The sequence below is a fragment of the Narcine bancroftii genome, chromosome 8 (assembly GCF_036971445.1).
Source record: "Narcine bancroftii isolate sNarBan1 chromosome 8, sNarBan1.hap1, whole genome shotgun sequence".
Taxonomy (NCBI): domain Eukaryota; kingdom Metazoa; phylum Chordata; class Chondrichthyes; order Torpediniformes; family Narcinidae; genus Narcine; species Narcine bancroftii.
The window spans coordinates 137,135,460-137,162,352 of record NC_091476.1 but is presented as its reverse complement, the minus strand read 5'-3'; the positions used below and the strand labels follow the sequence as shown (position 1 = coordinate 137,162,352).

The 26,893-nt window shown below is 42.4% G+C and overlaps 1 protein-coding gene across 2 annotated transcripts in view; it reads left to right on the top strand.

Annotated features, from left to right (window-relative positions):
* Nucleotides 1-26,893, top strand: part of LOC138741224 (SID1 transmembrane family member 2-like) — a 47,192-nt gene that overhangs the window by 6,303 nt on the left and 13,996 nt on the right. The window contains exons 5-18 of one of the 2 annotated variants that reach the window (XM_069894965.1): nucleotides 1,416-1,475; nucleotides 4,389-4,460; nucleotides 6,911-6,982; nucleotides 9,096-9,208; nucleotides 10,712-10,785; nucleotides 11,547-11,613; nucleotides 13,699-13,772; nucleotides 14,934-15,057; nucleotides 16,357-16,474; nucleotides 18,669-18,805; nucleotides 19,814-19,922; nucleotides 21,651-21,727; nucleotides 23,837-23,883; nucleotides 26,242-26,347. In XM_069894965.1, coding sequence (XP_069751066.1) covers nucleotides 1,416-1,475; nucleotides 4,389-4,460; nucleotides 6,911-6,982; nucleotides 9,096-9,208; nucleotides 10,712-10,785; nucleotides 11,547-11,613; nucleotides 13,699-13,772; nucleotides 14,934-15,057; nucleotides 16,357-16,474; nucleotides 18,669-18,805; nucleotides 19,814-19,922; nucleotides 21,651-21,727; nucleotides 23,837-23,883; nucleotides 26,242-26,347 — 1,250 coding nt within the window. The remainder of the gene's footprint in view (nucleotides 1-1,415; nucleotides 1,476-4,388; nucleotides 4,461-6,910; nucleotides 6,983-9,095; nucleotides 9,209-10,711; nucleotides 10,786-11,546; nucleotides 11,614-13,698; nucleotides 13,773-14,933; nucleotides 15,058-16,356; nucleotides 16,475-18,668; nucleotides 18,806-19,813; nucleotides 19,923-21,650; nucleotides 21,728-23,836; nucleotides 23,884-26,241; nucleotides 26,348-26,893) is intronic. The other variant, XM_069894966.1, reaches the window with a different exon arrangement.

Here is a 26,893-nt window from a genome sequence, read left to right as displayed (position 1 = left end):
GCAAGGTGCTTAATGACGAGTACATTCCTCATTGCAGGTTTGAAATGCAAGCATTCTGGTACATTGATAGCCTGGCCAGGTTAAGGATTTTGCAGAAGGACTTCCAAACCATTGGGGTCTGATTGAGCTCTATCTTGGGTTATTTGAGAGACTCTGGTAATCTGCAGATCATGCTGGAGCAGATCATGGATTGTGGTGGCATCCATATGATGAGGCATTTAACGAAAGTCTTTAGTGCATTACTGACGTACTTCCTTTTTAAAGTTGCAAAAGATTCCCAGTCACTAGACAGGAGCCTTGTCATAAAAAGCATATTGCCATAAAGAAGCCTGGTTTTCCACCCTCTGAACATTGTTAATATTTCTCAATTTTGGTAACCTTCTTTCTTCAATATTTTTATTAACTTGGAAATCTCGCATCCAAAAATGCAAAATTCAAGAAGATACATTATGCTTAAATCGTATCATTTCATCCAGGGCACTCCACATTTTAATCAAACAGATTATATTGTATTGATTTTTAAAAAAAAAAGGAAAATCTAAATCCACGACCAAGAAAGAAGGTGTTTGGCCAAAAAAATGACAATTCTTATCAGTGATAAATTATCTCATTAGTCAACATTTCTACCTTCATAATAAATCAAAGATTTATGAAAGTAATTCAAAAAGTGTTTGAAAATTTAAATTCAAATCAGAAATTAAGCATCTAATTTTCTCTAAGTTTAAATATGACATGATGTCATGTGGCCAATGAGCATGACTACGCAGGTAACATCCCTCCATCTGAGCAACACCACCCGTCTAGCCATAAGAGAAATAAAATGTAATATGTGTAGCTCAGAAATTATTAACGTTGTGTCACTCTCTTCAACAATAGCTATAAAGCAGTTAGGGGGGAATTAGGTTTAAAATGAACTTTTAAAAAGTGCAGAGAAAGTTTGAAATACTTTGTTCCAATATTTCTCAAGACTCTGACATGTTCAGAACATATGAATTAATGAAGCATCTCCATTGTTCCATTTATCACAATGAAGAGATACATCTACATAAAAGTAACCTTCTACTTTTATCCCTCTGAGATCTTGACTTTTTTTTCCCCAAGGGAAAGGCACGCCAAAATGCATACTATTCTCTTGTGAGGTTATTAAAATTATTCATCTCGAGTTTTGTAACCAAATAGCCCATATGCATTTTAAAAACCTTCTGAACTTCTATCATCTTCAATGAATGTGTACACACATCCCTGTGTTTCGACATTCCCTTTAAAATTGTACTATTGCTAATGTAATTCTTCCATTTCTCCTGTTCTATTTGTATAAGTCTGCTTCTGTTCCATTCCACTTTGTTCTTGTGACTAAAGGCTTTGGTATGTTTCTGTGTTGCAAGTATGGTTTCTCTTTTTCTTGTGTTTCTTAGCAGTAATCCTTCCCTTTTTGTATTTTCTGGCTGCTGGTCTCAATACAGATCCATTACTAGGTAAGACTCCATTTTCAGTTGCTTTGCAGTAAAGTACAGTGGCTCTAGCGACTGACTTGGGCAGGTAAACTTTCAGCCATCATGTTGGAGAGGTACTGGATTTCAATCTTTATTGCGCCACCTCTTCACCTGTCCTAACACAAACTGGTAGAAGGATTGGGAAGTTGTCAAGGGTGTTTATTTTTAAAAAAAGCTTTCTACTTGTTTGAATTACTGCAGCACCAAGAAGGTTGACAACTACCCATCCACTACCCTAAACATTAATTCCCTCCGTCCTTGTGCACAGTATCTGCAAGGTTTAGACCTACAGAACATTACAACACAGAAACTGGCCCTTTGCCCTTTCTAGTCTGTACTGAACTATTAGTTTGTCAAGTCCCATTGACCTGCACCCAGTGTCTACCATCGACAATGCGCATTGCTGTTACTTGTCCAGGCTAGTGTGACCTGTATCACCAAAGACCAGGCCAGCTCCTATGTGGGAGCATGTCCTTTGCAGGTCACACCCCATCCTGACTTGGATTCGTGTTGTAATTTCTCTATCTGCAATGAGTCTTGATCCTGGAACTCTGCCCTGAATAGCCCTATGGTGGCACCTTCACTGGAAGGGAGATGGCATTTCATTCCCACCTTCTGAATCTGGCAATGAATATTGGTTCCCTGCATCCTGAAAGGTGACTGGAGATGCTCAGTGGCACATTATCATAGGCATTTTTCCCATTTACTCTGGAAGTTATAAGAATGTGTTGGGTGATACCAGAGTCATTAAGTGCTTCCATAACTTTGGTTGCAGGCTGTTATTTTCTGTGCAACACAAATTACATGATGTTAAATCATAAAAATGACTTAAGCTGATTGCATGTTTTCTTTCTCCGCGTCACTGCTGCTTGAGGAGCAAGTGAACGGTGTTGGCCAATGTCAGTTGAATTTGCCATAATTGCTCACTCTCTGGAGCAAAATTGACCAGCTCCATTGATACAGACTGGAGCAGGAAATGGAACCGCTTTACTGGTGCATTACAGGTACTCTCTGGGAGTTAACTAACACGTGGTGTGCGTTCTGGGGCAAGTTGGCATTCACATTCTGGTGTTAAAGAAAGGAGAAATTTTCTACTGTCTTCACTGACAAGAGATCGCTGTTATCCAGTTGACGGTGTGATTGTGATTTAGTGATAATGAAGCTGATTCTTGTGTATGGATGTTGATCCATTCTTGCAAATGCAGTCAATGTATTAAAGGACTCATCCCACACCTTCCCCCCCCACCCCAGTCAGGAGGAAGATTCATGAGAGTGAGATCACGCAGCAACAGATTTGAGAACCGTTTCTTTTCCACTGCTGCCAGACTCCTGAACAAACTTTGCATCAATTAAACAACATTGCCTTTCCTCTGTTCTAACTGAGCCCACGGTGTAACTCTGCGCTTGTACAGCAATAAAAATGCAGTGTAGTGCATGTATGTATTGACAAGCAGGAATGCACGCAAAGTGAACTTTCTCACTGTACTTTGGCGGAGGTGACAATGATGTGAGCTCGATTGTTGTTGATCAATAAGCCCCTCTTACTGTAAATTAGAAGCCTAGTAGTTCATTTATGGAGAGTGCAGTGAATGAGCCCTTTGTTTTTGTACAGTGCCTGATCTTTGAGCATTAACTGCTGTACTTGTATTGCATTAAATCATGTGGAACATTAAGAAACCTATCAGTTGCTACTTGTTTTCGCAATGACTATACTTGGGCCCCATGATGCCAGTGACTATTTAATCTTGCCTTCTATCTCTTTTTAATATAGGATTCAGGATGACAGTACTTTTCATTTATACTTTGATTATTTTATTAAACATTAAATTTCTCCTTGAGAAATAATCAGACAAAAGGGATACCAAGGTGGAGAGGATTAACACCATGCAAATAAAGACAGCCTATTTGATTGGCATTCATTCTATTATCCTAAACATTCAATCCTTCCATTACACTATGGCTGCAATGTGTAGCAACTGTAGAAATGTACTTAAGTTAGTTGCTCGGGCCACCCAGATACCACATCCCAAACCTGTGCTGCCACCAGGGAAAACAGGGGCACCAGACAGATTGTTGCATCTCTGTATGCAAGTTTCACCCCGAGTAGTCCCTGTTGATTTATGCCATTATCTTTAATTTCCCACAAGCACAGGTATCACTTCTGTGTCTCCTGTATCAGAACCTTTAAGCACCTATCAGATCAAGCCTCTGAAGAGACTTGTAGCCAGGCTGAGGAACAAGCTTGGCTGTGTTTGCAAACCTCATTTTAAAGTGTTAATCTAGTTTCTTCTGGTCATGTGCCAGCTTTTTTGCTTTAACAATTCCCCCATTTATGTAAAAACACAGAAATGCGGGAGGTACTCTATCTTTACCTCCTATGGACACTGCCGAGTTCCTCCAGAATCTCTGTTTTTGCTTCATTCACAGCATCTGCAGATTTTAGTGTTTCACTTCCACGTTACATGTCTAGTATCTGAAACCTTGCTAATGAATTATTAGAGACAATTGCATTACATTTGTTGATGAACCAAACATGGACCTCTCAGGTGACCTTTTATCTGTTCCTTCCTGGCAGAGCATCAACACCAATCCTATTTACTGATCAGTTAAATCACTCAATAGAAAATCTGTTGTATGAAAGTCCAACTGGGTGAAGTCGTATACTAATGGGATTTTGGAAGTTTTAAATAATATGAGATTTGTATTTCCAGTTCAATGTTATTTTTGGTTTCAGTGGTGAACTGTTGGGTAGATCGTGCTACTGGTTTAAAAAAAACCGCTGGTAGCTAGAAGATGGAGGACTTCCTGTTATCAGAGACAGGACCATGCTTCCACATAGAATTGTATGTTCACATTCACCTGTTTCTTCTAACTCAGTACGATGTTTCATTTCAGCTGATAGTTATACTCCGCAGAGTCCTGACCTCTACACAGGAAGTTCTGTGCGTCACAACTATGGCTCCTTTGGTAAGTTGAGCTGTCTAATAATGTATAGGAGAGTGTTTGCTGTTTATGTAACCCAGAAACTCGTGGTTATTAATCCAGAGATGCGAGTTCCAATCATAGTGGGAAAATAAGATGGGGAATTTTAGCCAGGAAAATTAGATTCACTGAATTAAATACCTTGATTTAAAAAGCTACCATGAGTGTTGGTGACCGTGAAGCATGTTGTAAATATCCATTAGCTTTACTGCTGTTCAGGGAAGGATACCTGCTGTCTTTATCCAGTCTCGCTCCAGAATCTCTCAGCAAGGTCTACAATGTCCAAGTTTGGGGATTTATGCTTTTTTGAACCATGTTCCCATTGAGAAACCCTGCAAGGTGTCCCATATCAGAGCGCCGCAAAGGATCTCCAATGCAGCGAGGAAACCTGGAGTAAGACTAGACCATTCGGCCCATTGAGTCTTCTCTACTATTCAAATCATGCCTGATGTATTCTTCCTTTCAACTCCATTTTCTTGCCTTGAAGAAGACCTAATGAGTACTCAAGATGCATTTTGCTGATGACACCTACTATGGCCATTAGTCTTTGTATCCTTCTTCAATGCCCAACTTGCAATGAGGCAGAATGGCCATCATGTACCATTCAAGTGTCTTGGGATAAAATTCTACGTGATTGTCAAGTGCCCTGGCTAGAGTCACTCATTAATGGGGTCAAATGGGAAGGATGGCAGACTTTCCTCCATGAAGGTCATGATGAACCATTTGGGTTTTCCAAAATTCCAAGTGTGTCATGTCCATCTCAACTGATGCCAGCTTTTATTCTTGATTCTTAAATAATTGTAAATGCCCTCTCTGTTGTGTTTCGATTTGAGATATCAAATTCAATCTGGATTGGTAGCAAACTCCATGTTAATGATGGTGTTTTTAAATCAGGTTCTCATTAAATGTAATAGATCTTGAATATGAGGAACGCATTTATAAGATGTCTCTAAGTACCTGTGTGCTTATGAAAAGTGTTCAAGATCCACCCAAAATTAGTTGCAATCTCTGCTTTAAATTTGCCCAATGACCTGGTCACCACAGCCGTCTTGTGGCAACATATTCCACAGATTCACCACACTGAGTGAAGAAATTCCTCCTCATCTCGGTTTTGAAGAAAATTCCATATATTCTGAGGCTGTGGCCTCCGGTCCTCAACTCTCCCACTGAGAGGTGGGGTTGGGCTGTATTTGGTCTGTTTGATTTAGTGATTTGACACAATTGGATTCACGCAAAGAATGAAATGCGTTGGTACATGAAACTGGAGTCGCTTATAGATTTCCAACCCCGTAAGAGATTATTTAAAACAACTAAGATGTTAACATTAATCTGAGTTTCATGGTTACTTTTGCAAATAATTTATTGCTTCCAAGTTTTGCATGCTTAAGTAAAATTCTCAAACCAATATTAGATCAGCACTTGGGCCTACCCAGACCAGAAATCCAGTCTAGCTAGATAATGTCTTGAGGCTCATCAATTTATGCAAAGCTGCTCCAATTGTGTCAAACATGTAAATGTTTTTCACTGTAATAATGTATGACAGATTCTTGAGAAATTCTAGCAGGAATTAGATATTTTCTTCAGTTTTATAACATGCAGGGTTAAGTAACAGTGGCACCTTGGATTGGGATAGGCTTGGGCAAGGACTTCCTTCATCTGGAATTTTTGTTCCTCATTATGAAGTTCCCTCCTCAGCGCAACACCATTGTTAAGACAATGACTGCTCCTCACTTCCCCCAAAGAATCTACCAGGTTCATTTCAGCCATTGCAGCTACTGACAAGGTGCTGATGCATTACACCAGGAAATTTCCAAACCATTGGCATGTTTTGGTGTCTTGCATGGGGCAGCGGAATGAATGCATTTGTTGCTTTGGGTGGTGAAAACGGTTCAGATTTCTATTGCTCACCAATGTCTGGTAGGTCTTGAATTAAGTGAATGTCCAGCGAACATAGGGTTAGGGTTCTGACATGTGATTGACGCCACAGTTGGAAAGCCAAAAGATGTTCACCCAGTTGGTTCAGTCATGAAAGGCAGCCAGTGGTGCAGTGGGTAGAACTGCTGCCCCAGTGATCCAGATTTGGCCATGACCTTGGTGCCTTGGTGGAGTTTACTCCCTGTGTGACTGCATGAGCTTCTTTCTACATCTTAAAGACGTACAGGTTGGTGGGTTCATAAATGGTCCCTGGTGTATGTGTGACTGCTAGAATGTGAGGGGAGTTGATGAGAATGTGGAGACAGTTGTTTAAAAATGGATTAGTGTAAGCGGGTGGTTGGTCAGTACAGACTGCGGCTGAAGGATCTGTTTATTTGCCAAATGGTTCTGGAATTAACCCGCATCATTGGGACTCATCGTGGAGATGGGTGGTAGGTAGGGAGGGTTTGCAGTTATTCAAGATTTAATTCTAAGGGACTTATCTTCATTGTGTGTTGCAGAGAATGGCTCCATTCTTGGGTCAGAGGCCATTACAGACAGCGTGGAGTCTGATTCTACCTACGGGTACATGGGTAAGGTGATGATTCTTTATCACAGCAACAAGACAAAGTCCACCTCTTGCCCTAGGTTAACCCCATAACTCTGTCATCATGTACAAGCATGGTCCTGGTGGAAAGACTAATTTACAAGAAGATCACAGTGAGGCAAAAGCAATAAATCCTTTTTTTTCCCAAACAGTTGTGATTGAAAGTTCCAGGAATATTGGAAATGTCAGGGGGAAAATAAAACACAAAGGGCTGACAGTAGCGTGGGATAAGATGGTAGAGCTGCCAATATGACCAAGTTGGGTCAGTGACCTGGGATCTCAGCTGGTTCAGCTGTTACATAGTGTTGACCAGCAAGGTCAGAAAAGTTACTCTCACTCTAAATGTGGAGAGTGGTGTGTGCTCATGCTTAATTATATGCCTGTCACACTAACTTTGAGTTTCCAGCAGCAGTTTTTCATGTCCTGTAATCCTCAGGCAAGGTAACCGATTGTAGTTATTCTAGATTCAAGATTCTTTTATTGTCCTATAATAAACCAGAAAATGCAAGATTACACAAAATTTCCATTATTCTTCCGTAGTGGGGGGGGGGGGGGGTGGAAGCAATTGTAAAGACAGATATTCTCTGTCTTTAAATCGATTCACTTATCTCCATAAAAGGTACAAAGGAGGACTGACTGGTCGAACTCGCTCCATCTTCCATCCACCTGGGAGAGTAGACTCAGAGGTGGAGCAAAGTCGCTCCATCTCCTCTGTAAAAGGATTTCCACAGAATATGGCTCCAAAGGTGAGGGCTGATGATGTCATGATGGCGCAGTCAGCCCGTCACGCAAGAGTGTGAATTTTAAAGAACCCATATAGTCAAAAAAAGTGATTATGTTGCTCAAAAGATCTGCCTGAGTCCTAATTCTGCTTGCACAGATCTCCACTAGAGTTCGTACCTGATCTTTAGTCACCATTTTCAGTATAGGTCGCTTTCCCTTTCCGGCGGGCTGCACTTCTCACCCTGCCTCCTTCAGTTTCGGAAGCCGGCTCACAATTCACCGTTGCATAAAAGAACCACACGATCTGCATTTTTGGTCTTTAGTGTAAAAGGTAAATTCACTTTTTAAAAAAAAACTTGAGCAGGTGATTTTATGTATAAAAACCAAAATTCGCCATCAGCAGAAATTGCCTGGCACCTCTTAGTCAGTGGAAGAAGCAAAAGAGAGTCTCCCCAGAGTCAATACGTGACTATGGATTCACATCTAGTGCTCCACAGGCTCTGGAGCCACACAGCCTTCAGTCTAAACCATTGGCAACCCAATCTCCAGATCCAAACCTCTGACATGATCAGTGCCCTTGGCAGCCTCTTGCATCTCTGTTCCGGTGCCTGGTACTTCTTCAGCCAGTCTGCAGCCTGGTGTGAGTCCGTTGACTGCAATCACCAGTAGCTCACCACTTGTGTGGGTTATGGACTTGAGCTGGGCTGAAATTCATTGTGTGCATGCGAAAATCTGTTTCTGAGGTTGGAGTTGATGGGAAGCCAGATTTCTGATTGTATTAGAAACTTTCTTGACCAGAGTGGTCTACCGGTTTGCAATGTACCTAACAGTGAAGCAAAAGCAAAGGGTATTAAAGTTTCAGACACTGGGAGGTACTGTTTAATGGTAGCGCAGGTCAGTCATTTTTCTACAACAATGCCTCACTCACTCCTCTCCAGCATGTCTCTTGGAGAGAGGAAGAAATCTGTACCACAGAGGAGACTATTCAGACCACGCCAGCTGTGGGAAAGATGCCCAGGCCGATTTTTAGCTCTTGTTCATGACCACCAGTGTACTTTATTTAAGATGTGGATCATTTCTTCAGCTTAAGTTGTCCACACTAACCAAGGTGGCATTCTGTGCTGGTCCATTTACCTGGCATCTTTCTAAACCCTGCCTATCTGTTTCCTCAACCCCTATCAGTTCCTGATCTTGGATATTCCATCAGGTGATAGACTTTCCCCCACATTCCCTGGATTCTTTCTTTCTGTGGCTCCTGCTATTGATGCCATTGCGAATAGCAGACTTTCAGTACCCCATTAATCTGGGCCTCTGAACTTCGTCTCTGGAGTAGGTTGCATTTGCCCTATTTTACTCAACTACCTTGTTCCTTACAGAACGGCCACTGGGGAGCATCCGACCACACCTCGATTCTCTCAGCTCAGTTGAAGAAGATGAGTATGACACTCTGGCAGACATTGATTCCGATAAAAATGTCATCAGAACCAAGGTGCGTGAGTGGAATCAGCAGACTGCTTTAGTTAGATATTCGTTCTCGGGAAGCAGCTATTCTGTACCTGCAGGGGGTATTTGTTATTCAGCTCATCTGAAATAAAATGTAGGAAAATGGATTTTTTTTAAAAATTACCTTCAAACTTTGGGAAAGAGAGAATTTGCAATAAAACTCCTGTTATTTGGAATTCAAGCAACCAGCAAAAAAAAGCAGTTTTAAAAATACAGAAGTTCAAAATTGGTGCACCTCACCATTAGTTCATCAAATCAACTTATCTGGCATCTACCAATTCCCATAGGTGCCGGATACCAAGGGTTTAGGGTATAAGGAAGTGGCAAAGCCTGAGTTACTGTTGTAATGTAGAAAATACAGCAGGCTGTTTTTAGATTTGCTTATTTTAGAGAGTAACCATCATTTTAGACTAGAAATTAGTTTGCTTGTTTTTTCCACTGTAGCTTTACTTTCCTCACCAATATTTAAGTTTACTTGTCATATTATACCTGTTGCAGTGAGGAGGGGTCTTCTGAGTAGCCTAACAGGTAAACTCTAACATTCATAAAGCTATATAAAGCAGAAGAACAAGTAAAATTATAAAATGCAGAGTTAGAATGTGGGGGGGGGGGGGGGGGTGGAGATCAATATGAGGATTTGAGGAGCTGAATTATAGGGAAAGATTAAACAGGTTAGGACTTTATTCCCTGGAGTGTCAGTTGAAGTGGTGACTTTGGTCAGATACATGGATTGGAGGTATATGTAGGACTATGGTCCAGGTGCAGATTAATGGATTGAGGCAGAATAATAGTTAGGCACAGGCTAGATGGGCTGAAGGGCCTGTTTCTGTGCTGAAGTGTTTTATTGTACTTGTACCAAGCAAGAGCCTCCTCCCTGATGGGAGGGGGAAGAGAAGTGCGTGTTGGAGTTGTGCTGGGTCTTTCAGTATGTTGGCTGCCTTTCCTAGGCAGCAGAAGATGTAGATGGAGTCCATGTTGGTGTAATTTCACTACTTACTGCACCACCTTCTGATCTTAAGCAGCTGCCGCTCTGTACTGTGATGTATACTTTCAATGTAGAAATTTAAATTTGAACATAGAGCATGGTAACAGGCCCTTTCGACCCACAAGCCCATGCCACCCAATTACGCACAATTGAACTTCAATTCCAGTATGTTTTGAATGATGGGAGGAAACCAGAGCACCTGGAGGAAGCCCATGCAGACACTGGGAGAACGTACAAACTCCTTGCAGAGAGCGCTGGATTTGAACCCCAGTCATTGGTGCTGCAACAGTGTTACACTAACTGTGCCGTTGTTGAGGAATAGGTTTTAACCAATATATCACATGTTCAAAACACTATACAAACTAACAGACCAAGTGACTGAAATTTTATTTTTCACATTGGGAAAGGCATTACTTGTTGTTTGACGTTCTCAGGACAAGATAAAGGACAAGAAAAGAGCCACAGATACACATTTTTAATATTACTTCTCTTTTCTATTTGCAGAAGTTCCTGTACGTCTCTGATCTTTCCAGGAAGGACAAACGAGTTCTCAGCAAAAAATACAAGATCTATTTCTGGTTCGTCCCTTCTCCAATCTGGGGAATTTACCAAGTCTTTATCTTCTGCTCATTGTTGTAGCACTCCAGTGTTATCTCCCACCCCTCCTAAAGCCCAAGGATAAGTAGGTTGGGTGTATGCCAAGAAGAGGCAGCGAGGTTCACTCTGATTAAGTTTCAGATCAGCGGCGTGTGTGACGCTCAGATGGGGAAATGTCGGGAAAGCCTCTGCCTCCAGGGAAGCAACGCCTCTCTATTGCAGCACCGAAAGGATCCTGGTATTACAAAACAGCAGTGTGAGATCCCAGAGTATTAGGAGGCTTGTGCAAAGATGATGTACCTTGCTCCAGCAACCCTGTACCAAGTAAAATAAAAACAATTCAGCAGATCAGGCAACATCTGTGGACTGAGAAGCAGTTGATATTTTGGGTCTAAGACCCTTCATCGCATGTGACCTTTTGTGGCACCGTTTGCTGTGTGGCTATCCTGTGGCATGTGACTCCACAGATCCTATGCTGTGTGCCTACTGCATCATGTGACCACTGCCTGTGCTGAGCAATTAATGTCACCTTCATTGCATGGCATCTTTGTCTGATTTGATTGACCCTTCGTGATTCTGTGAAGTTTTACTTCAGGCAATATTACAGGTAGGAGATGGGCCCTCATTACGTCATGTTAGATCAGGGTGCTAGCATTAGTACTTCATGGTCTTTGCTCTCAGGATGTTAACAGAATGTGTCGGAGCATAATAATTACTTTATTGTCTTATTTCTATATGCCAGGAATATTGCAACTATTGCAGTTTTCTATGCCCTGCCAGTGATCCAACTAGTCATCACCTATCAGACGGTAAGTGGCTAAATTATGCACATAATTACAGGTCACTTCAATGATGGTATGTTGGAGGGGAGCGTTGGGAGTGCAAGTCATGGGTTGTGGGTTTTCAAGGGTCCAAACATTATTTTAAATGGGTGTTGCAGTTTTAAATCAGATTTTGCCATGGTGTTTGGGATGTCAATGCAAAGGGTTAGTGCATCACAAGTTTCAGAGGTAAAGCACCAACCTCTCTAAATTACCCCACACAGGAATCTGGTGTGTGCTCCAAAGGGCAATAGATGACTTAGAGCAAGCAAAGGGATGTAGCACTAAGACAGAACATTGGGCTCCATCACGTCATGTTCTCAGCACTGACATCAGCGAGGCAGACGATCAGGAGTTCAAACCCATCACTCTGTGTCTAAACATGGTTCTATTTCCTCTCCAGTTAATCCACTGGAGAACAGTAATATCTGGTTGCAACATAAACCAGGCATACTTGGGAAAGACATTAAGCTGAGGCCCCATCGGCTTTCTGAGGCATTTTGGAAAGATCTTCTGATGTCATTTTCAAAAATAAACAAGGAAGTTCTCCCTTTTGCTGGCGAATGTTTATCCTTCAGTTGGCGTCGCTGACGCAGATTATCTGGTCTTTATTGCGTAGAGTATGTGGGAGCTTGCTGTTTATGCTGTGACCACCATATTCCCACATGGGAACAGTGACTGTGCTTCAGGGTGTTACTTACAGACCAGGCAGCATCTTGCGTAAATACAGGTCTGTTGCTCTTTCACTGAGATCCCAAGCCCAACCAAAACTCTATTAGCTGATGGGAGCTGTGAAAAGAAAGTCCTGTTCACGGTGGCATCAAACCCCTGTTTCTGCCCTAAATTGCCTCATTTGCTCATCCTAGGCTGGTGCAGAAGAGAAGATTTGTGTTTATTCCAAAAAGCTAGAATTTATTAATAGTCAATTGTTGACAAAAAAGAAAAACGTTGAGGGTCTCTTCACACCTTTAATGTCATGTCAGTGCATTCCTACTAATGTACACTGTTGTACAAGACTCATCTGTGAAGCTCAAGGTACCTGATTTATGGCCCTTGTGCAATTTGTACAGTTAGTGGAGTTCAAGCTAGTACTCTGGGGTGCCCTATGGAGTGATGTAGAGGCCATGTCCCTGAATATTGGACATGGCTGTATTTTTACATGCAAAAACATTGAGGGGCATGGGGAGAGAGTGAGAATGCGGTATTGAGAGAGCATCCGCATCGATTGTGTTAAATGCAGACTTGAGCTTCAAGAGCCACATGGTTACCCCTGCTTCCAACTATCAGGCTTTCATATTCCATGCAGCCATTCTTGGCTATGGGCCACCACCATGCCCCCCCCCCACCAACAGGACTCTTGTCAAAGTTTATGGGCCCCTTTTCTTGTGAACCAGTCAAGATTAATTGGTTTCTTCTGTACTTCTATTGACTACATAAAAACATATTTATGATTTCAGTCCATGCCCCACTCCCTTAAATGTGCTATGGCCCTTGTTGAGAATGGGTAATGAAGCTGTGAACCATTGTCCATCTTTGACTGGCATGGACGAGTTTAGAACAGCCTTTTCTGTTGATCCATCTCCAACTGTTAAAGTGGACCTGAGGTTGCTTGAAACAAACCTAAATACAGGTGCAAAAACGAACATTTATTCACTTTGCAAAGTGTGAGAACTCCGATTATAGCAAGAAGCACTGCCACAAGTAGTTAGTCCCACTCCAAGAGAGTCTCCTCATGGCTTCCAAATCATTTCTTTTATACCTTCAGGCTCTTAGGTTTCTAGAACATTTGAACATGTAAGTACGAGCTCCTGAGAATTCTCTTGGGATTCATTAATCAGGGCTGTGTCCCTTGCCCAATGGTTTAGTCTTCAACCTTGCTGGATTATCAAAACGTGCCATGGAATGTTCTTCTATGATATTATTTTAGTTACTACTTTAAAACTTGTCATCGCACACCTGCTGTTTTGAAGCTGGATTTGTCAGTGCTGCGTTTAGGGAATTTTTTCGTGTTGCGATTCTGAGGAGCTGGTGTTCCAGTCGAACGATCTGATGTCAATTGTTTTCCTCTGACAGGTTTTCAATATCACGGGGAATCAGGATATCTGCTACTACAACTTCTTGTGTGCTCATCCTTTGGGGGTTCTGAGGTTAGTCATCATACCTACACTGTCATTGATGTGGTATCCTTGCTGAGGTTATGGTGTCAGCGGGAGGCCAGAAAGCAAAGTTTCTTCTGATTGGGTCAGTTGTTCTTTGGTTTTTGTCCTGGACTGCATCACAGGAAATGGTCATTGAGCTAGACAGCTCAAAACAGGCCATTTGGCTTGATGTATCCATGATGACCACCAGGTAGTTATACTAACCCCATTACCAACACCTGATCCATGGCTTTCCGTTTTGGATGCTGAGTGTCCTGGTGAGTTTCTCCAGCATGTTTGTGCATTGCACTGGACCCCAGCATCTGCAGATTTCCTTTTGTCAAGCAGGAAATTGTAAAACTCTGATCATTTGACAGTGTTTACACTTTTAAAATTTATATATACAGCACCAGCATAGTAAGAGGCCTTTTGGCCCAAGAGTCTTTGCCGCCCCAATTGCACCAAATTAATCTACAACCCCGGTGGATTTTGAGTGGTGGGAGGAAACTGGAGCACCTGGAGGAAACCCAGACAAACCTGGGGAAAACGTACAAACTCCTCACACACAGTGCTGCTTTCGAACCCCAGTCACTGGTGCTGTGACAGCGTTTCACTAACCGTGCTGCCCTATCCATGCATGGGATATGGGAAGCGATGGAACTTGCCAGCCAAGCCTAATAATGTGGTGCTGCATCACCTTACTGAGTTGCTGAGGTTGGAGATGTGGGTATTTCCATTGAGACTATAACACTGAAAAAGGCCTTTCAACCAACTGGACCTGTTCTTCCCATCTTCACAAATTCTTTATTGTTTCTACATTTTTGTCAACTTGCACAGACTCTACCACTGCCTGTGCACAGGAGCTAATGAATCCGCTAACCAGCAGGCCTTTGGGATATGAGAAGAAAATGAAGCCCCCCCACCCCACCCCCGGGAAACCCAGTTAGCAGAACGTGAGAGCACCACACAGCAACCCAGGTCTCTGGGTTTAGCTCTGCCAATTGTGGACCTGTACCACCCATTCCTCGTGTTCTTAAAGGGGACAAAGGCTGAATGGGGGACAACAGTCAATAGGATACAATATGATGTAGTCTGGAGTTGTGCCCTGTTTGTGCATCACTTCATCCTGCTTGTTGTCTTCGGATTGACTGTGCACTCTTCCATCAACAGTGCATTTAACAACATCCTGAGCAACCTCGGGTACCTGATGCTGGGTCTGTTGTTCCTGCTCATAGTCCTGCAACGTGAGATTCTACACAAAAGTGCCCTGATGCGGAACGACATCTGTGCTCTGGTACAAATTCAATCAACTTACTCTGTGTGGAACTACTGATTGTGGTTTAATGTGTTGGAAGTAAATGAACAGTTTAGGGAACATGTTGACATTTGGGAAAGCATATTATTCAACCTCCTTGTGGCACTTTTAACACTCAAATACTTAGTCTATTGAATGTCTTTGCAAAGTTACACATTTGTAACACATTTGCTTGAGGCAGCAATATCACACATTACAGAATTATTTATTCCAAGATCATACATTAAGATTCCAAAAAGTGTATCACCGTACCCAGAAAGCATCTAGTCTTGTGTACTGTTTTATAACTACTCCCCAAACACATAACCAGCAAAATGCACACACTATAATACACATAAGTGGCATCAGGATAAGAAATGTGAGCTTAGTAGAGTTCACTGGAATTCTTTTGCCTTTTTAATTCATTTTATTGCAACAAATTGTTCTCCAAATATTTCTTTCTTTCTTGGCCTCTTCAATTGTTTTACAAGCTTGATTATTTTTCTCCAAACTTTTCAGACTACCCCCTATATTTCTTTACTACGGGCTGAACCACTTTCCAGAAATCTACCAACAAAACACATAGCCTGAAGTTGTCTAACCTTGTCTTTTTTTTAGATCCTAAGGACTGCTGGTCTTTGAGGAACTTGTCTAGTATATCTTTCCTGCCCACAACTGCAAGGGCCCACAAACACTTATGAGAAGAGGAGCAGAAAATTTGTTTTAGAATTGCTCGAGTGCAGTTATATTTGAAGTGCATGCATCTCCCAAGGGTGTGGAATCCTTATGTGGAGCTAGTTGCCATGACGGCTGTGTAGCCCAAGTCATTGGGTACATTTGAAACCAAGTAAAAGCACAATGCTGGAGCAACTTGCCAGTCAAATAGTGTACTTTATATAGCAAAGATAAAGATACATAACCAACATTTCAGGCTTGAGCCCTTCATCAAGGTATGAGCAAAATGTAGGCAGTTGTCTTAACTCGGGCACTGTTATGTACTCTTTATCTTGTTATATAAACTGTTTGACCTGCTGAGTTTCTCCACTGTTGTGTTTTTACTTCAATCACTGTGTGCAGACTTTTATGTTTTACTCACATTTAAAACAGAGCTTAATAGATTTTGATTAGGAAGGGTTGAAAGTTGGTTGGAGAAATGGGGTTAAGAGGAAAAATGCAAGGAATTAAACATTACAGGATCAAACCTGATTAATTGAAACTGATTGTGGGGGCAGCAGGACAAGCTAGAGAATGACAGAGTTTATTAAAGTTTAAGCAATACTTTATCTCTCTGACTTGTAGGAATGTGGAATTCCCAAACATTTTGGGCTGTTTTATGCAATGGGAACTGCGCTTATGATGGAAGGTCTCCTCAGTGCCTGTTATCACGTGTGTCCCAACTACACAAACTTCCAGTTTGGTGAGTCTGCACTAAAGCACAAGGAATGTTGTGCTCAAGAGCATTGGGGCTGGACCTGGGACTTGTATTCAGCGCTTCACTTTGTTGATATTGAAAGCCATTTAAAAATCACCAACAACTGCCCATTGAATAGCATAAGATGCAGAAATGAACAGAAAACTGGGGTGGCACAGTTAGCATTAGCCTAGTGGTCAGCACAACGCTGTTACATCGGCAGCGACTGGGACCGGGACCAAGGTTTGAATCCAGAGCTGTCTGTAGGGAGTCTGTATGTTCTCCCCATGTCTGCGTGGGTTTTACCTGGGAAATCTGGTTTACTCCCACACTTCAAAAACGAACTGGGGATTGTAAGTTAATTGGGTAGCAAGGGCTCATGGGCCGAAATGGCCTGTTACTGTGCTGTATGTCTAAATTTTACTTAAAAATTAGAAAATAAATTTAAAATTTAAATTTAAAATTTAAAAACTTAACTGGGTAAACCCCCGTTTTGCATAAAGCAAAAAAAAAAACCTCAGCAGGTCAAGCAGCATCTGTGGAGGCAAAGGGATAGTTGGCCTCTTAGGTCATGACCCAGCACAAGGACAGAATGCTGTTTGACCCACTGAGTTCCTTAAGCAGACGATGAAAACTGGAGGCACTTTGTGGGTCAGGCAGTATCCAAGGCACGAGATGGACAGTCACCATTTTGGGACTCTATCGATACTGCAGCACGAAGAGGTGATATCCAATACATCAAGGGGGAAACTGAAGAAAAGGCTGGGGAGGGGAAAGAGGTTAGAAGATATTGGACTGGAGGTGGAGAGGACATGGATGTGGGTGGGGGGGGGAGGAGGGGGAGTTTGGAGAAAAGAAAGATTAGGAGGGATTAAAGGACCGGAAACTGTAATCAGATCGAAGTGGGGATTGTAGTAAAAGCACAATGCTGGAGAAATTCAACAGGTCAAACAGTGTATTTTCTACAGCAAAGGTAAAGACACATGACCAACGTTTTGGGCTTGAGCCCTTCATCAAAGTATGGAAAAATGTCGGCAGGCCTCCGAACAAAATGGTGGGGGGAGGGAAGCATGGTCATGAAAGCAGGAGGTAATGGTGGATGTGGGGCACAACAGCAAGTGGGGGAGGAGGGGTGGCTCTGTGAATAGAGATGGAAGGGAATTGAGAACTAAGGAAAAGAAGATGAAAGGAGAGGGAAGGGAAGGAGAATGGAGAATGGAGAGTGGGTCAGCAGAAACTGGAGAAATCGATGTTGATGCCATCTGGTTGGAGAGGGCCTAGATAGAAATTGAAGTATAGTTTTTCCAATTTATGATTGGGTCACGGTGGGAATGTACATGAGACCATGGACAGACCTGGGAGGAGAGGTGGGGGTTTCCTAAATTGGAAAGATCAATGTTCATGTCATTGGGTGTAAAGCTATCCAGGAAGATTAAGATGTATTGTTCCTAAAGCTTGGTTTAGGGCACACCCTGGTGATGGATAAGACCAAAGATCGATGTGTCTGTGTGCGAATGGTGAAGGGACTTGAAATGATTGGCCAAGTCGGCGTTTGATCTCACCACTGTTGAGGAGCCTGCTGTTTTTTTGGATTTTTTATGGGGGGCAAAGGCTGAATGGGGAAAAAACAGTCAAGAAGGTACAATATAATGTTAGGTTTATCTTTTGGTCAAGGCCTTCCAGTGATTTTCTTTTGCTGCAGATTCCAGCTTAAAAATGATTGTGGGTAGGGGTGAACACATTGGGGAGGGAGAAGAGAGCATCAAGGCTTCAGCAAGAGAACTGGAATCTGGTTTAGACTGAACTGCTCTCTGACCTCATTAAGCTTGGTAGATGTGTCCTGCCAGTTTGACAAGAAATGGTATATAATTGAAGGGATCAAAATCTAAAGATGACAGGTGAAAGATGAGAGGTAACTTAATCGGGGAATACAAGATTGAGGGGCATAGGAAGGGTGGACAACCAGCACCTTTTTTCCCTAGGGAGAATTTGGCAGGTTGATCAGCATTTGTAGGGACAAAGGGATGGTGATGCTTCAAGCAGAGAACTTTTATCGGGACCAGAGGAATTTCTCCAGCTTCCCAACTTCAGAGGGTCAAGATGGCAGTTAGGATAATGGCCATTGTATAGGCCCATTTGAAGTCTTCGTGGAGCAACCCTTTCTCTGTTGTTCTGAAGCTTCTTGCTTTTTGATATGCAGATACATCCTTCATGTATATGATAGCTGGCCTCTGTATGCTGAAACTCTACCAGAAGCGCCATCCAGACATCAATGCCAGTGCCTACTCCGCCTATGCCAGTCTTGCCTTGGTTATATTCATCTCAGTGTTGGGAGTGGTGAGTTCACCTTCTCTTTGAGAACCTTTTGGGTAAAGGAGTGAAAACAGAGTAATTGATGTAACACATGACAAGGAGGTATTGGATAATCCATGAGATGGTCTATTACAAGCTAAACAACTATGTTTATTGAATGCATTTTACTCTATGAAGGTTCATGTTGATGGAGAAATGTGTTTCATACCTAACAACCTTTCATTCTCATTCTAAGGCTCTTTAACACCATTTGGGTATCCAGGAGCTCAATGTGACCAGGTAGTCCACTTGACTGGGACCCCATATACTATCCTAAACATTCATTTCTTTCATCCCCAGTGCACATTGTCTGCAGCGTGTACCATCTATAAAATGCACTGTAATTGCTCATGCAGGATATTTCACAGGACCTCCCAGACCCATGGGTAGTAAGGGCATAGGAACATGAGCAGGTTTCACTCTCAAGATGCATGTCGTCATGATCTGGATATTGGAATTGCTTCATAGTTGCTGTGAGAATTCCTGTCCAACAGCATTGGGGAATGCTGGCATCCTTGCACTGCAGCAGTTTAAGAGACCTGCTCACCACCCCCTTCTGAAGGGAAATTCAGGATTATCAATGAATGCTAACGATGTCTAGATGCCGAAAAATAAAATGATTAAAAATAATATCACAGGCCCACCCTCAAAGTGGGAAAATGGAGGGAGGAATCTCACAGGAAAGACTGTATAGGAACAGAGACTTGGAGAATGCTGAATAACATTCATGCAAGTGACATTAGCATCACAAATTAAAATGCATTATTATCCCCAGCAGTTCCCCACCATCAATGTACTGAGAGTGACCCCCCCAAAAAAACTGAACTGCATGAGAACACCACCACTTGCTGATTCCCTTGCAGGTTGGAAATTGGAAACGATTCACTGATGCTTGATCAAGAAGTCTGTTTGTCCACCTTCACTGGACCACTGAAGATGAGATCCCCCAAAAAAATCAAACCGTGAAAGTCACTATTTCACTTTTATTTCCAGGTCTTTGGAAAGGATTACATTGTTTTCTGGGCAGTTTTCTCCTTTATTCACATCCTTGCAACCCTTTTGCTCAGCATACAGCTCTATTACGTGGGTCGCTGGAAGCTGGGTAAGTATCACTGCTCAAAGTGTACAGAACAACAAATACTCCCTCTGCTGTCGCCCCTGCTTCACATTTGGGCTCCTTGGGTAATGTCGGGCTCGTATCTGAAGTGGTATCATTGGATAAAGCAGACGGCCAACTCCTTTTTTCCAGATTGGGAGTAGCAAACACCAGAAGATATCTGTACAAAGTAAAGGGAGGAAAGTTTAGGGGTAAGTTTTTAAAACCGAGAGGGTAGTGAGTGCCTGGAATGCCTTGCCAGGGGTGGTGGTGGAGACTGATACAATAGGGGGATTTAAGAGACTCCTAGATAGGTAGATGGATGAAAGAAAATAAAAGGTTATGAGGTAGGGAGGGTTTTTTTTTGGTTGGAATATATAGATCAGCACAACATTGGAGGCCAAAGAGCCTGTACTGTGCTCTAGAGGTTGTATGAACCTCTCTCTCAGAATGGGCCTCTGCTTCAGTGTAAAGAGAGGCAACTGCATTTTTGAATGTCACCCATTGTAGTAAAACCTAGTCCTAACCTGAGATCAGCACCAATTCTGTCTATGGTAAGCTCAGCACTTAGCAATGTGATGAAGATCTGTTTGCTAGTGAAGTCGATCAAAGGTTATTCTGGTGACTAATGCTGGGATCTTTTGTCTCCATCTGAGAGAGCAGAAAGCCCCTCATTTTATTGTCTCATCTGAAAGATGGCGTGTCCGTCAGTGCAGCAATCCCCTGGTAACGCACTGAGGTATCCGCCTGGATGTGGGTGTTTGAGTTTCTGAAGTGGGACTTGAGCCTCCAATCTTCTGCCTGATCAACAAGACAACTATCCTCAAGTCAGCCATTCTCAGCCATGCTTCCCCACCCCACCACCCTCAGCCAGGACTCTGCTCAAAGTTTATGAACCCCCTTCCCTGTGAAGGAATCAAATTTTGGTTTCTCCCATACTTCTCTCCTACAGGCTACATTTTTAAAAAAAAAGAAAAATTATTTGTTGCATGAAACATAAAAGTACAAATAAGGCTTTAAATGTGCTGTGGCCTCCATTGAGAATAGCTGCTCTGAGCCACAGTGACACTGATGGGCAAGTCCTAAATTGACCGTGTAGTTGGGGCTCTACTTTTTAATATCTGACTTTTGAGCAAGTCGAAAACTAACTTCATTGTGGCTATTAAAGGTACAGCCCAGGGTTTGACCTCCCCCATACTTTGGCATGGACTTGAAAACCAGATACTCAGCTAAGTTGGACACTTGTGAGGTTGGACACTCACTTTCTGTACACAATGTTAGTTTAAACAGGAAGAAATGCATGTATTCATTTAACGCTTTATTGCTTCAAATGCTCAAGTGACTCTGCTAAAGTGTAGAGAATATTGTTACTTATACATATTCCCTCCTGAAGTAAACAGTGTAGTCTTGGTGTCCCATAGCATTTAACCTGGCATTTTTGTCAGCACAGATTCGGTAAATGTTCAGCACCCATTTCTAGTAGTCCTAGAGTGACACAGTGTGAAAATGGGTCCTTCAGCCCATTTCTTAAATGCTGACCAAAATATCTATTTGGACTAGTTTGGCCCATATCCTCTAAACAGAGTTGTTACAGCAGTTAAACACCCCTCCCAACATTCTTTTGGATATCACAATTTCGTGGCCCCACACCCAAGCAGTAATTGAAGTCCTGATGAGCACTGGTTCTCTTTGAAATTGGGCAGGATTTTAATTGGTGCACCTTTCCTTTTCCAGATGCTGGAATATGCAGAAGGATAATTCATGTCATTTACACTGATCACATTAGACAGTGCAGTGGACCTGCCTACATCGTAAGTGTTCTTTTGGAGATCTACAGCCACAGGCATTTTGTTTGCATTGAGCCCAGTTGTGCCATTGGTAATGACTTCCAAGTATTTGGTCATGGCTTTTTATGTGTGGCCTGTTGCTCATTGGATCTTCACCTCTGCTTCCCAATCTGCTGTCCCCTCTTCCACCCAGTGTACAGTCAGGTCTCTTGAGCTGCTAAGCATGTGTTTAAGCTTCAATGCAATGTTCCACTGCTCTGAAGGTTGGCAGAACTCCACGAATCTGTTCCATTCCCACTTTATATTTTAAAGTTTTCAACCACAATACGGTCAATTACAAAATTGTAAATGCATACATCAAATATTACTCATACATACTGTACATTGTGATTAATCCCCCACCCCCTCCCTCCTAAAATCCCCAACAGAAAAGAAAATAATAGAAATAGAAAGAATAAAATAGATATAGAGGATTACTTAGAAGTACTCTTCACAACACAATATCGTGTGTGTTTTTCTCTAATTTAATATTTAGTCTATTCAGTTAATTAAATTTAATATAAATAAATTACTTCTATTTATGTTAACTTACTATTCCTTTATATCTACCCAAACTATCCTCCAAAATAACACAAATCTTACTTCTGAGTTACTCCAACTCCTCTTGATATCCAGATATCGAGGAAAAAAGAAATAATAATGAATTAAACCATACTATTGATTAATACATAATTGATAATAAGTAATATATTTAAAATATATTCCCCATATATTTAAAGATTTCATCCACAATACAGTCAATTACAAAATTGTAAATGCATACATCAAATATTACTCATACATACAGTCTTTCTTTGGCTTGGCTTCGCGGACGAAGATTTATGGAGGGGGGTAAATGTCCACGTCAGCTGCAGGCTCGTTTGTGGCTGACAAGTCCGATGCGGGACAGGCAGACACGGTTGCAGCGGTTGCAGGGGAAAATTGGTGGGTTGGGGTTGGGTGTTGGGTTTTTCCTCCTTTGCCTTTTGTCAGTGAGGTGGGCTCTGCGATCTTCTTCAAAGGAGGTTGCTGCCCGCCAAACTGTGAGGCGCCAAGATGCACGGTTTGAGGCGATATCAGCCCACTGGCGGTGGTCAATGTGGCAGGCACCAAGAGATTTCTTTAGGCAGTCCTTGTACCTTTTCTTTGGTGCACCTCTGTCACGGTGGCCAGAGGAGAGCTCGCCATATAACACGATCTTGGGAAGGCGATGGTCCTCCATTCTGGAGACGTGACCCACCCAGCGCAGCTGGATCTTCAGCAGCGTGGACTCGATGCTGTCGACCTCTGCCATCTCGAGTACTTCGACGTTAGGGGTGTAAGCGCTCCAATGGATGTTGAGGATGGAGCGGAGACAACGCTGGTGGAAGCGTTCTAGGAGCCGTAGGTGATGCCGGTAGAGGACCCATGATTCGGAGCCGAACAGGAGTGTGGGTATGACAACAGCTCTGTATACGCTTATCTTTGTGAGGTTTTTCAGTTGGTTGTTTTTCCAGACTCTTTTGTGTAGTCTTCCAAAGGCGCTATTTGCCTTGGCGAGTCTGTTGTCTATCTCATTGTCGATCCTTGCATCTGATGAAATGGTGCAGCCGAGATAGGTAAACTGGTTGACCGTTTTGAGTTTTGTGTGCCCGATGGAGATGTGGGGGGGCTGGTAGTCATGGTGGGGAGCTGGCTGATGGAGGACCTCAGTTTTCTTCAGGCTGACTTCCAGGCCAAACATTTACATACAGTACATTGTGTTTAATTCCCCCACCTCATTTCCACTGCTCTGATGGTCTGCAGAACTCTAGGATTGCTCCAACCATTTTGATTGTTGTATCGTTTACAATTAATTCACAAGATACAGGTGTTAGCGGTAAGAACAGCTGCCACATTCTCTGAACCACTTGCTTGCACACCCCTGCCCCTCCTCTCCCAACTATGTCCAGTCTCCTTGAGCTTGATAAGAGAGAAAAGTGGATCATGGACAAAAGTAGCTAAAACGAGTGAAGTCATATTTTCATATTATTCATAACATTGCAGCTCTCAGTCGTACAGGCTTGTTTAAGATGCGTTGTCATTCTATTAAAGTCCTTTGCTTTCTGCTCACAGGATCGGATGGTGTTGTTGATCATGGGGAATATCATTAACTGGTCATTGTAAGTAAATTTAACGTTTTAAAATTTTATTTACATCATGGTAGAATTCAATTCTGGCTATTTAAACCCATGTCACCCAATTACACCCAAATTGACTGTACGTCTTGAAGGGTGGGAGTAAATCAGAGGTCCCGAGGGGGGAAACCCATGCAGCCACGGGGTGAAAGTACAAACTCTCGATAGACACTCAGATTCCAACCTAGACACTGGCGCTGTAATAACAATGCGCTAACTCTTCTGTTAGGAGACACTTGAGATGCTGGATTATGGTGCAAAAATAATCAGTTCGAGGAACTCAGCAGGTTGAGCAGTCTCCATGGGAAAGAAAAAAAAACTGTTGATGTTTTTAGTGCGAATGAAACGAGTGACCTGAAACATTGACAGTTTCTTTTCTCCCATTGATGTTGTTCGATCTGCTTAATTCTTGTTTTCCACCTATACTTATTTGTGTTTATCCCACCTGTGGGCATGTAGTTCTCCGATATTCCAGTCTATTCCTCTGAAGGGTTGAAGACAATGCCACACAGCAGATAAATGGGCCATTTGGCCCAATACCCACACTGATCAAAATGTCCCACCCCACTTGTCCTACCTGCCTGCGATTTGCCTATATCTCCCCAAGTCTATCCTATCCATTTATCTGTCCAATTTATTTATTTATTTGCTATAGCACCTACCTCAACCACCAGTCTGTTCCATACACCCACCATCTTCTGTGTATAATTTTTTTTTAAAGTTACCTCTCCGGTTACTATTAAATCTCTCCCTCCTCACTTTAAACCTGTAATTTCTTGTTACTATTTCCCAACACTGGGCAAAATACTTGTGTTCACCCAGTCAGTTCCTTTCATGATTTTGTCCACGACTGAGATCACTCCTCATCCTCCTGCACTCTAAGGAATAAAGTCTCCATCTACTCAACTCCTTCTACCTCAGGCCACACCAAGTCCTCGTAAATCTCCTCTGCACCCTCTCCAGCTTGACAACCTCTTTCCTATAGTGCACTGAACCCAGTGCTCCAGTTGGAGGCTCACCAATATCTTACACAACTGCAACATGACCTCCCAACCTCTGTACTGAATGTTGAAGGCCAATATGCCATAATCCTTTTTGATCACACTCTCTACCTGCGATTCTACTGTCAAGGTACTATATCCATACTCCTAGGTCCTTCTGCTCTACAACATTCCCCAGATCCCTACCATTTACTGTGTAGGTCCCAAATTGTAGCAGCTCACATTTTTCTCTGTTAGATTCCACTGCCATACCAATCAAAATCCTGCTGCAAATGTTGGGAACTGTCTTCATTAACTACAATAACACACTTTAGTGTAATCTTCAAACTTGCTAATCATGCCATGTTCGTTTTTAATCTGTTTCATTGATATAGATGACAGCACTGAACCCTGTGGCAACCACTCGTCACAGGCCTCCATTTTGAAAAACAGCCTTTCTACTTTCACCCTCTGCATTCTTCCATGAAGCCAAATTCTCTATCCCATGCAATCTAACCTTCTCCAGCAGCCAGCTGTGCGGAACCTTTCTGAATCCTTTTCTGAATTCCATATATACATCTATATCTCTGTCCTCACCATCCATCAAAAAAAGCTATTCAATTTGTGAGACGTGACTTCTCTGTTGCAAAACCGTGCTGAATATCCCTAATCGGCCCTTGTCCATCCAAGTTCGTGTCTATCTTCTCCCTCCAAATACCCTCCAGTAACTTACCCATCACGGATGTGAAGCTCATCGAACTGCAGTTGCCAGACTTTTCCCTGCAGCCCTACTGGAATAGCAGCACAACAGTCTTCTTTCACCTCAACTGTACTTGGTGAAAACTCATAAATCTCAACAAGGGCATCTACAATTTCCTCTAACTTTTATATCTGATCAGACCCAGATTTGTCTACTTCCATGTGCATCAGGACCTTCAGCACTTGCTCAACTGTAACATTGTCTAGTCCAGGCACAGCCAGTGACTGCTTTAAGTTCCCTCGTCTTTGATCTTGCCCATCTCCTGTGTTTGCTCCTCAGCTCCTGAAACTCCTCCAGGTATACACTTGATCCCAACTGCTTATAGCTATCCTGAGCCACCTCCTTGCTGAGAGTGTGTGATCCTTAAAATTTAAGTATATTGATAAAATGGTGCTTGGAGCTGGCCTGCCATAGCACTTGTTGAAAGGCAGTGATGGATTATCTTCTGACCTCTGGATGGTCGGTGTAATTGTATGGGGGAAAATGTCCAAACTTTAAGGACATGGTTATTCAGCAGCTTGTCCTGTGTTAAGATGCCTGCTCTTCCCTTCCCCTTCTGGTTTAATGAGAGACTAACTGAATTGCGCTGGGTTTATTTTTCAGAGCTGCATATGGACTAATTCTGAGACCCAAAGATTTTGCCTCTTACCTGCTGGCAATTGGGATCTGCAACTTGCTGTTATATTTTGCTTTTTACATCATCATGAAGGTAAGAGCATAGCTTTTATTATAAGGTTTTTGGAGTTCAGAAACCAGTCATTCAGTCAAGAGATATACTCCATGTGCATAAGAAATAGGAGCAGGAGTAGACCATTTGACCCATTGAGCCTACTCTGCCATTCAATGAGATCGTGGCTGATCCGATGATGGACTCAACCCCACCTACCTGTCTTTTCACCAAATCCCTCAATTCCCTTACTATGTAAAAAAAAATCTATCAAATCTTGTCTTAAATATATGAAACCTTCCATCCACCTCTTCATCTGACCTTCTCAACGATTCTCCCATCCCTTTTGCTTCTGGCCTTATCCATTTCCCTTTCATTATTCCTAGCACATTGAGATAGGTTCTTTTGCAAGCAGTCTAACAGGTTATATCTAATATTTGTACAGCTGTGTAACAAGCATAATTAATTTACTGAGCATAGAGTTTGTCTGAACCACTCCAGCTGGGGCCATGTTTCCTTTCCTGCTAACCAAGTTTGACCTGAATTCCCCATTAGATTTATTAATTTTTTTTGGACCTGGGCTTCAGT